Below are 11304 nucleotides of genomic sequence, written 5' to 3' on the forward strand. Positions count from 1 at the left end.
GTTGGCCAGGCTGGTCTTGAACTCTAACCTCATGTGATCCCCCCGCCTCAGCCTCCCAAAGTGTTGGGATTGTATACGTGAACCACCGCACCCAGCCTTGTTTGTTTTTCTTTAAGGTTTTCTGCTTCCTTTATTACCTGTTTCCTCCTGTTGGTTTGCTTAGATTGCTTATTTTTTGACACAGGGTTTCACTCTGTCACTCAAACTGGAGTACAGTGGCGCGATCTTAGCTCACTGCAGCCTTGGACCTCCTGGGCTCTGGCGATCTTCCCACCTCTGCCTCCTGGGTAGCTGGAACTACAGGCGTGTGCCACCACACTTGGCTAATTTTTGTCTTTTTTGTAAAGACAGGATTTCAGCGTGTTGCTCAGGCTGGTCTCAAACTCCTGGGCTCAAGCAATCAGCCTGCCTTGGTCTTTCCTTTCTTTTTTTTTTTTGAAAGACAGGGTCTCGCTCTTTCGCGCAGGCTACGGTGCAATGGCATGATTATAGCTCACTGCAGCCTCAACTTCCTGGGCTCAACTGATCCTCCCACCTCAGCCTTCCAGAGTGTTGGGATTACTTGTAGGTGTGAGCCACTGCACCAGGCCTGGCTGTTTTTATTTAAGGGTGGGGAACTCAGGAGCTGACCAGGAGTCCCTTGTGAGGCCCAGAGACTGATGGGTTCCATCTGGTGGCTAGCTGGTTTTATTCACTGCGGACCCCCGTGCCACAATCAGTTTCTGTGGGTCTTTATCTTCACTCTTTATTCTGAAGCAGGGGAAAGGAGAGGGCTTAAGGCTCACCATTCAGGAGGTCAACATTAATTTCCCTGTCACCCCTCTCCTTGGGGCAAGGGACACCTGGCACCCCTCTGGTAAGTTTGTTCAAGAGAGTAAACCTCAGGGCAGCTGCTAGATGCTGGTAAGAACCTGGGATTTCCATTTTCCATACAGACTTCCAAGCAGTCTCCTTGTTATCAGCCCCCATCCCCAGATTCCATGCTGTGCCTAATTCCTGAACCTTCCTGGGGTTCTCTGGGGCAAACGGATAACTTGCTCCACCCCCATCTCCCTGCACTTCAGTGTCACCCGCTTGCTCCCCTTGAGATCGTTGACTGCTCCTGTACTTGCCTCTGTCTTTACCTGTTGTGATTTGGGATGACAGTTGGAGCTCTCCCTGCATCCAGGTTGGAGAACGTGCTTGTACTTCTCATTCTTGGTGTTTGGCATGACTTTTGAGAGGAGCAGGAGAAAAAGGTCATGGCTCTGCCATCTTGAAGTCGCTTTGATCCTCAAAAGCACTTCATACTCTTTGTTTGCAGTGACCTAGTGGAGGTGGGTCATTTACCCCAGTGTAGAGAGGGCCTGCTGAGGACATAGGACCTCAGCAGGACATAGGACCTCAGCTAAAGAGGTTTTGTTTTCCTTTTATTTATTTATTTTTTGTGACAGAGTCTCACTCTGCCTCCCAGGCTGGAATGCAGTGGCACGATCTCAGCTCACTGCAACCTCCGCCTCCCAGGTTCAAGTGATTCTCCCACCTCAGCCTCCCGAGTAGCTAGGATTAGGTGTGTGCCACCATGCCCGGCTAATTTTTGTATTTTTAATAGTGGCGGGGTTTCACCATGTTGGCCAGGCTGGTCTTGAACTCCTGACCTCAGGTGATCCGCCTGCCTCAGCCTCCCAAAGTGCTGGGATTACAGGAGTGAGCCACTGCGCCCAGCCTGTTTTGCTTTTAAAGATGAGATCTCGCTGTGTTGGCCAAGCTGGTCTGGAACACCCAGCCTCAAGTGATCCTCCAACCTTGGCCTCCCAAACTGTTAGGATTTACAGATGTGAGTCACTGTGCCCAGCCGTAGCCCCCACCTTTGGCTAAAGTTTTATGTGGAGGCCACCCTAGCATGATGCCACTCCACCTGCCAAACACACACACAGAGGTTTCTGTCAGAGCACACCTGACCAGCAGCCCTGAAGGGACCTTGGCATCTATCCTGCCCTCTCGAGTTTCCATTTCCTGACTTTGTACATGGGCCAAGTGTCCCCCGCACCAAGAAGTTCTGCAGCGGGCGTCTTCAGCCAGGCTTTGAGGTTTGTCTTTTTTTTTTTTTTTTGAGACAGGGTCTTGCTCTGTCTCCCAGACTGGAGTCCAGTAGTGCCATCATCACTCACCACAGCCTCGATCTCTCAGGCTCAAGCGATCCTCCCACCTCAGCCTCCCACATAGCTAGGACTCCAAGCGCATGCCACCACACCTGGTTAATTTAAAAAAAATTTTAGGCCAGGTGCAGTGGCTCACGCCTGTAATCCCAGCGCTTTGGAAGGCCGAGGCAGGCGGATCACCTGAGATCAGGAGCTGAAGACCAGCCTGGCCAACGTGGCAAAACCCCATTTCTACTAAAACTACAAAAATTAGCCAGGCATGGTGGCAGGCAACTGTAATCCCAGCTACTTGGGAGGCTGAGGCAGGGAGAATTGTTTGAACCCAAGAGGCGGAGGTTGCAGTGAGCCAAGATCGCGCCACTGCACTCCAGCCTGGGGAACAGAACGAGACTCCATCTCAAAAAAAAAAAGAAGAAGAAAAAAATTTGTAGATAAGGTCTTGCTGTGTTGCCCAGGCTGGTCTCAAACTCCTGGGCTCAAGCAATCCTCCCACCTCAGCCTCCCAAAGTGCTGGGATTGCAGGTACAAGCCGCCTCACCCAGCCTTCGGCTGACTTTCTGAACGCTGCTGTTTACTCCTCACAGCCCCCTCCCCAACTAAAATACTCTGATTTTATTAGGTAAAATTAGGATTCTTATTTTTAAGTAAGTGTGGTAGGCATAGGACAAAGGGCACGGAGGCTTTTTCTTTCCCTTTTAAGTATAATTAATGATTTAATTTTTTTTCTTTTTTTTTTGAGACAGAGTCTTGCTTTCTCTGTTGCCCAGGCTGGAGTGCAGTGGCATGATCTTGGCTCACTGTAACCTCCGCCTCCCAGGTTCAAGCAATTCTCTTGCCTCAGCCTCCCAAGTAGCTGGGATTACAGGCATGTGCCACCACACCCAGCTAATTTTTGTATTTTTAGTAGAGACAGGGTTTCACCATGTTGACGAGGCTGGTCTTGAACTCCTGACCTCAGGTGATCTGCCTGCCTCAACCTCCCAAAGTGCTAGGATTACAAGCATGAGCCACCGCACCTGGCCTGTTTTTTGTTTTGTTTTGTTTTGTTTTGTTTTGTTTTGAGACAGGGTCTTGCTCTGTCGCCCAGGCTGGAGCGCAGTGGCGCGATCTCAGCTCACTGCAGCCTCTGCCACCCAGGTTCAAGCGATTCTCCTGCCTCAGTCCAGAGTAGCTGGGATTACAGGTGTGTGCCACCACGCCCGGCTAATTTTTGTATTTTTGGTAGAGACAGGGTTTCACCATGCTGGCCGGGCTGGTGAAAGCAAGATCTTCAAGAAGTTATTTGTACTCCCATGTTCATAGCAGCATTATTCACAACAACTGAGAAGTGAAAGCAGCCCAGGTGTCCATCAGTCAGAGGAAAGGATAAGCAAAATATGCACACACTCACAATGGGATATAATTCAGCCTTCAACAGGAAGGAAATCCTATCACATGCTACAGTGTGGAGGAACCTTGAGGACATTATGCTAAGTGAAATAAGCCGGTCAGGAAAAGGTAAATCCTGTATGATTTCACTATATAAGATATCTAGAGTAGTCAAAATCAGAGAGACAGAAAGTAGAGCCCTGCTTGCCGGGGCTTCAAGGGAGGGGGGAAGGGGTGTTGTTGTTGAGTTTCAGTTTCGCATGACGAAAACGTTTTTGGAGATGATTGGCGGTGATGGTAGCACAACACTGAGAATTTACTTCACACTACTGAACTGTCTCCTTAAATTGTTTAAGATGGTCAATGTTATGTGTATTTCACCACAATTTTTAAAAAATCACCAGGGGCTGATGCCCTTTAAAAAGGCTCTCCAGATGGTTGCTGGCCCCTGGGCTCTTCTTTGAGAGTATTGAATCTTAACTCTTGGGTTTCACTCTATGGTAAACAAACCAACAAGAACAAAAAAAGTGTGGCTCATGCCTGAAACCCCAGCACTTCGGGAGGCTGAGGCCGGTGGATCACTTGAGGTCAGGAGTTCAAGACCAGCTTGGCCAACATGGTGAAACCCCATCTCTACCAAAAAATACAAAAATTAGCCGGGCGTGATAGCACATGCCTGTTGTCCCAGCCACCGGGGAGACTGAGGCGGGAGGATTGCTAGAACCCAGGAGGCTGAGATTGCAGTAAGCCAAGATCATGCCACTGCATTCCAGCCTGGGTGACAGAGCAAGACTCCATCTCAAAACAAACAAAACAAAAAGCAAAGTTGGGGAGAAACAAAAAGGGGGGGACTCTTGCCGAGTCTCAAAGATTAAGAAACAACAGAAAAAAAGTGGTCCCATCTGGAGCCAGGATGTCCAGCCATGTGTCCACTGAGTCCCCACCCCGCTGCCTGGACCCTGTGGTCTCTGGGCTTCCCTCCCCTCTGGGGAGGGGAGATTGTACAACCTCAAGCCTTGCAGAGTGGAGCAATGCCACATCTGGCTTCTAGAACCAAAACAAATCTGGGTCACTTTTAAAAAAAGAGAGTTAGAAATTGGTCTTCCCAGGCCGGGCGCGGTGGCTCAAGCCTGTAATCCCAGCACTTTGGGAGGCCGAGACGGGCGGATCACGAGGTCAGGATATCGAGACCATCCTGGCTAACACAGTGAAACACCGTCTCTACTAAAAATACAAAAACTTAGCCGGGCGAGGTGGCAGGCGCCTGTAGTCCCAGCTACTCGGGAGGCTGAGGCAGGAGAATGGCATAAACCCGGGAGGCGGAGCTTGCAGTGAGCTGAGATCCGGCCACTGCACTCCAGCCTGGGTGACAGAGCGAGACTCCGTCTCAAAAAAAAAAAAAAAAAAAAAAAAAAGAAATTGGTCTTCCCTTACCTCCCCTCACTGTTGCCCTGGCCCTGCAAAAAGAGGGCACCACCGCCCTCCATTTGTAATCTATTGGGCTCATAGCCACTCAGACCTAGAAGGTGTATGGGTCTTTATTTTACAGATGAGGAGACGGAGGCCCAAAGCAGGGAGTGCAAGGAGCAGCGCGCATAGGGTCACACAGCTGACTGGGAATGGAGCCCAAATGCACCCTGGTTCTTTCCTTTACACCCCTCCTCCTAAGAAACAGCTCTGTGCTGGAGTCCCACAGGCAATGAGCAGGGCTGTCAGCTTCAGCATCGCTGCCTCTCCTGCAAGGGGACAGGAGAGTAAGACAAGTGACTGCCTGGAGGGGCTGCAGCCAGACTAGAGGAACACGGCCAGCAGGTGAAGTTTCTCTTTAGGTATCTCTCTACATTCCTCTGCCCTTCAGCATCTCAGGTCCGCCTCAGCACAGAGCCCCGTTTCGTGAACTCGCACTTAGTCTCCAAGATGGAAATTCGTGCCTTTCAGGAGTTTACAGAGAGTCCAGTGCTGAGGATCAAGAAATGAATTTCAATATGTACAACTATTATGGATCCATAAAAATTAAAAATGAAAAAAGTAAAATAAAGCGTAAGAAATGAATCTCAGCTGTTGGAATGCCACTCATCATAGCCCCTAAGTGAGGGAGAGATTTCAAGGTTATTGCTAAGGAAGGGCATTCCTGAAGTCCTTAAATCATGATTCCCAAACTTGGGTTATTCATATTTTATCTGCACAATTATTACTATACCTTGCATTCCACTTGTACAGATGTTTAACATTTCTTTATATCACCTTAGCTTTTGAATTTAGCTTACATTATTTTATTATAGAATCTACAATATAGTATTATATTATTTGTACATTAAAAGGAATTGCTATCACTACTATATGTGGAACACCAGATTCACTTGCCATAAATAGAAGGTAGCTATAAAAAGATACAAAGGGGCTGGGCACGGTGGCTCACGCCTGTAATCCTAGCACTTTGGGAGGCCAAGGTGGGCAGATCATGAGGTCAAGAATTTGAGACCAACCTGGCCAACATGGTGAAACCCCGTCTCTACTAAAGATACAAAAAATTAGCTGGGCGTGGTGGCACACGCCTATAATCCCAGCTACTTGGGCGGGTGGGGTAGGAGAATTCCAAAGTCAGTGACACACTGGCAGGACACACTGGGGACCTCACAAAGGAGAGAGGCTCAGCAAGAGAGCCTTTGGGGGCAAGGAGAGCCCACCCTTCACTCCTGCCTCTGGCTCTTCTCTGCAAAGCCCAGGCATTTCTCTTTTTTTTTTTTTTTTTTGACATAGGGTCTCACTGCAGCCTGGACCTCCTGGGCTCAAGCAATCCTCCCGCCTCAGCTTCCCGAGTAGCTGGGACTACAGGCACGTACCATCATGCCCAGCTCATTTTAACTTTTTTGTAGAGATGAGGTCTGTCTAAGTTGTCCAGGCTGGTCTCAAGCTCCTGGGCTCAAGCGGTCCTCCCACCTTGGCCTCCCAAAGTGCTGGGATTACAGATATGAGCTACCACACCCGGCAAAAGTTACTATTTTTACTACTCTGGTTGAATCACTTAATTTTCTGTTTGGTCATTTGTAAAATGCGGCTATTCTGGTTATCCCACAGGAGTGCTGTAAGGACAGGACTGAATAATGAATAGAAATGCATTTTTTCCACCATGGTATGTGATTGTCATGGGTAGTTAACACTGAGCCCTGGTAGGTGAGTGAGCTGAGGGGCTTTAGGGACAGAGCACAGTGTGCACAGAGCCCTGGGAAGACACAGGTGCAGTCGGTGGCCTGCAGACCCCTTCCATTAGATCATTCCATGTGAAGGGGAGTCAGGGCCATTTGGAGGTAACGGAGTTCTGAGTGGCAGCCAGACCCCCAAATAAGCCTCATTGATCTGGCTTTTTTTTTTTTTTTTTATGAAAAGGAGTCTCGTTCTGTTACCCAGGCTGCTGTACAGTGGTGCAATCAGCTCACTGCAACCTCTGCCTCCCAGGTTCAAGTGATTCTCCTGCCCCAGCCTCCTGAGTAGCTGGCGTTACAGGCTTCCGCCACCACGTTGGCCAATTTTTGTATTTTTAGTAGAGACGGGGTTTCACCATGTAGACCAGGCTGTTCTCAAACTCCTGACCTCAGGTGATCCGCCCACGTTGGTCTCCCAAAGTGCCGGGATTACAGGCATGAGCCACCGCACCCGGCCTCCTCTGGGTTTTTCAGGAGAATCTGCTGCCTCTACTGCAGCCACACCTTTAAAAATTGGAAAAACCAGCAGGCAAGAGGTTGCAGGTGGCTTGACCAACCTCCCTGTGCCCTTCTAGGTACCAGGATCATTTATGACCGGAAATTCCTGATGGAGTGTCGGAACTCACCTGTGACCAAAACACCCCCGAAGGATCTGCCTGCCATTCCCGGGGTCACCAGCCCTTCCAGTGATGAGCCCCCCACGGAAGCCAGCCAGAGCCACCTGCGTAATAGCCCAGAAGATAAGCGGGCAGGCGGTGAGTGTTGGGGCTTGGCCAGGCTCTACCTTGGGAAAGGGAATGTATTAGCAATACCCTGGAGTCCATCCACTGGGGTGAATTCCAGGGAGGAGAAATGACAGGGACTCTGCCCTACCCTCTAAGGAGCAGCTCAGAGCCCAGAGGGTGAGAGTAGGGATGGGGAGGTTGAACTCTTCATTGATAGCAACTTTCCCCCTGAAAAGGGTCCAGGCATCTCAGGAAAGGTGATCTGGCACCTTTGGGTCATGTAATTAGTGGGGAGTTTGTTTGAAATGGCAGTGGCTGCACACAGCAACTTTCATAAGCATCTGCCTCTGTATAATTGTCCCTGAAGCATTTCCACTTGGAACACACCCATGATGTTTGTGGTGCAAGAGACAAGTTATCAAAGACACAGTGTACTTGTCCTTTGGGAAATTACATGTCTACAAGATAAGAAATACATCCGGGATGCCTCCTGTTGGGCTGTTGTTCCCTAGTGGATCTTTATGAAGGCAGGTAGAAACAATGCAGCCAGTTGTCTCTGCCGATTTGACATTTGGTAGCTGGGTCCTTCCTGCTGTCCCCACCTCCTGAGTAATTAGAGCAGCCACGCTGGTACTGGTGTAAATGAATGCACTCTTTGTGGCATCTTGACTGGCTTGGCAGAGTGTTGGAGTTCTCTGCTGCAAGATGATGCAGCGTAAGCACTTCCAGGCAACTATACTCAGATTGGAACCTGCCAACCCTTCACCCGGAAGGCCATACCCCAGACCCAGACAGGAAGCAGCAGGGACCTCAGCTGGGCTTGCTCTGCTGACAGCAGCAGAATTCATCTCCCCAGGGCCTGGCGGACATGATTCATAATTACCTTGGGAACCTCACAGTACAAGAGAGACAATAGTTGCCTGTGTCTTAGTCTGTTTTTTTATGGCTGTAACCGAATACGTGAGAGTGGGTAATTTATGAAGAAAAGTGGTTTATTTCTTACAGTTCTGGAGGCTGGGAAGGCCAAGGACATGGTGCCAGCATTTGCTTGGCTTCTGGTGAGGGCCTCCTGCTGCATCATAACATGGCGGAAGGCATCACAGGGCAGGAGGGGCACATGAGAGAGAACCAAGCTGGCTTTTTATAACACTCTCGTGATAACTAGCCCACTCCTATGGTAACCATTAATCCAGGAATGGGCTAATCTATTCATGAGGACAGAGCCTTCATGACCCAATTACCTCTTAAAGGCCCCACCTCTTAATACTGTTACATCGGTATTACCCCATTAAGTTTCTGTATGAATTTCAAACCATAGCATTCCAGCCCTGGACCCCCAAAACTCATGTCCTTCTCATATACAAATATATTCATTTGGTCCCCATATCCCCAAAGACTTAACACGTTGCAGTCCTAGCTCAAAAGTTCAAAGTCCAGAATTGCATCGGAATCAGATGAGACTCACAACATGATTCATCTCAAGCTTAATTTCCTTCCAGCTGTGAGCCTATGAAACTAAACAAGTTATCCCCTTTCAAAAAATAGGGACTCTCCCTGGCCCCTAAAAACATCAGCTGGCGGCCAGGCACAGTGGCTCATGCCTGAAATCCCAGCATTCTGGGAGGCTGAGGCAGGATGAATACTTGAGGCCAGAAGTTCAATACTAGCCTGGGCAACAATGCGAGACCCCATCTCTACATAAAATTTTAAAATTAGCCGGGCATGGTTGTGCATGCCTGTAATCCCAACTACTTGGGAGGCTGAGGCAGAAGGATCACTTGAGCCCAGGAGGTCAAGGCTACAGTGAGCTATGATTGTATAACTGTACTCCAGCCTGGCCAAGAGACTGAGACCCTGTCTCTAAAGAAAAAAGCAGAAACAACAAAAAAGCCCAAGTGATATAGTTTGGATATTTGTCCCAGCCCAAATCTCATGTTGAATTGTAATCCCCAGTGTTGGAGGTGAGGCCTGGTGGGAGGTGTTTGGGTCTTGGGGACAGATCTGTCATAGCTTGGTGCTGTCCTCATGATAGTGAATGAGTTCTCTCCAGATCTGGTTGTTGTAAAGTGTGGGAGCGCCACTCCATCCTCTCTTTTGCTCCTGCTTCTTCCATGTGACATGCCTGCTCTCACTTTGCTTTCCACCATCAGGAAAAGCTCCCTGAGGCCTCCCCAGAAGCCAAGCAGAGGCCAGCATCATGCTTGTGCAGCCTGCAGAACCATGAGGCAGTTAAATCTCTTTTCTTGGCTGGGTGCGGTGGCTCACACCTGTAATCCCAGCACTTTGGGAGGCCGAGGAGGGTAGATCATCTGAGATCAGGAGTTCGAGACCAGCCTGGCCAACATGGCAAAACCCCATGTCTACTAAAAATACAAAAATTAGCTGGATGTGGTGGTGGGCGCCTATAATCCCAGCTACTCTTTTGGGAGGCTTAGGTAGGAGAACCGCTTGAACCCAGGAGGCAGAGGTTGCAGTGAGCCAAAATTGGGCCACTGCACTCCAGCCTCGGAGACAGAGCGAGACTCCATCTCAAAAAAAAAAAAAAAAGCAACTTATTTTCTTTATAAATTACCCAACCTCAGGCATTTCTTTATAGCAATGAAAGAATGGCCTCATATACCAAGTATTCACCCATTATTGACCTGGCCCTCTGTCCCCTCTCTCCCCAGGTGAAGAGTCACAGTTTGAGATGGACATTTAAAGCACCAGCCCCTCAGGGCCTTCCTGGGAGGAGTCCCACCAGCCGGGCCTTATGAAAGTGATCATACTGGGCAGGTGTTGGCGTGGGGTCGGTCACCCCAGCCCTTTCTCCCTCACTCAGGGCACCTGCCCCCTCCTCTTTGTGAACACCAGCAGATACCTCCTTGTGCCTCCACTGATGCAGGAGCTGCCGCCCCAAGGGGAGTGACCCCTGCCAGCACACCCTGCAGCCGAGGGCCAGGAAGTGGACAAGAACAAACCCTTCCTTCCGAATGATGAGCAATTCCAGCCTCTCGCTGCTGGGGGCGCAACCACCCCTTCCTTAGGTTGATGTGCCTGGGAAAGTTCCCTCCCCCTCCTTCCCTAAGAGAGGAAATAAAAGCCACCTTCGCCCTAGGGCCAAGAGTTGGGCCCTGTCTGAGCTTTTTTCAACCCCGTGTGGTAACTAACACCAGCTGCTATCTGTACAGTGCTGCTTTTTTTTTTTTTTTTTGAGACGGAGTTTCACTCTTGTGGCCCAGGCTAGAGTGCAGTGGCGCGATCTCGGCTGACTGCAACCTCCACCTCCCGGGTTCAAGCAATTCTCCTGCCTCAGCCTCCCGAGTAGCTAGGATTACAGGTGCCCACCACCACACCCAGCTAGTATTTTTTTTGTATTTTTAGTAGAGATGGGATTTCACCGTGTTGGCCAGGCTGTTCTCGAACTCCTGACCTCAGGTGATCCACCCACCTCGGCCTCCCAAAGTGCTGGGATTATAGGTGTGAGCCACCATGCCCAGCCTTGTACAGTGCTTCTAAAGCATGGGCCTGTCCTTATTTGATTCTGACTCTGATCCTGTGGGTAAGTACAACAACTGTTATCCTCACTTTATAGCTGAGAAGACTGGCACAAGAACAGGTAAAATTGTGCAGCTGCTGAATGGCACATGGGACTGGGTTTGAGTCCTGCTACTCTTTTTTTTTTTTTTTTTTTGAGACGAGATCTTGCTCTGTGTCCCAGGCTGGAGTGCAGTGGCATAGTCCTAGCTCACTGCAGCCTCGAACTCCCAGGTTCAAGCAATCTCCTGCCTCAGCCTCCTGAGTAGCTGGGACTACAAGTTCATACCAGCATGCCTGGCTAAGTTTTTTGTGTGTAGAGATAAGGTCTTGCTATGTTGCCCAGGCTGG

The 11304-nt window shown here is 49.6% G+C and overlaps 1 protein-coding gene across 1 annotated transcript in view; it reads left to right on the top strand.

Moving 5' to 3' along the window:
* EIF4EBP1 (eukaryotic translation initiation factor 4E binding protein 1) overlaps nucleotides 1-10540 on the top strand; it is a 30531-nt gene extending 19991 nt beyond the window's left edge. The window contains exons 2-3 of the mRNA XM_015145167.3: nucleotides 7288-7467; nucleotides 10107-10540. Of these exons, the coding sequence (XP_015000653.1) occupies nucleotides 7288-7467; nucleotides 10107-10138 (212 nt within the window). The 3' untranslated portion in view covers nucleotides 10139-10540. The remainder of the gene's footprint in view (nucleotides 1-7287; nucleotides 7468-10106) is intronic.
* The last annotated feature ends 764 nt before the right edge of the window (nucleotides 10541-11304 follow it).

This window comes from Macaca mulatta, chromosome 8, assembly GCF_049350105.2.
Source record: "Macaca mulatta isolate MMU2019108-1 chromosome 8, T2T-MMU8v2.0, whole genome shotgun sequence".
NCBI classification, from domain to species: domain Eukaryota; kingdom Metazoa; phylum Chordata; class Mammalia; order Primates; family Cercopithecidae; genus Macaca; species Macaca mulatta.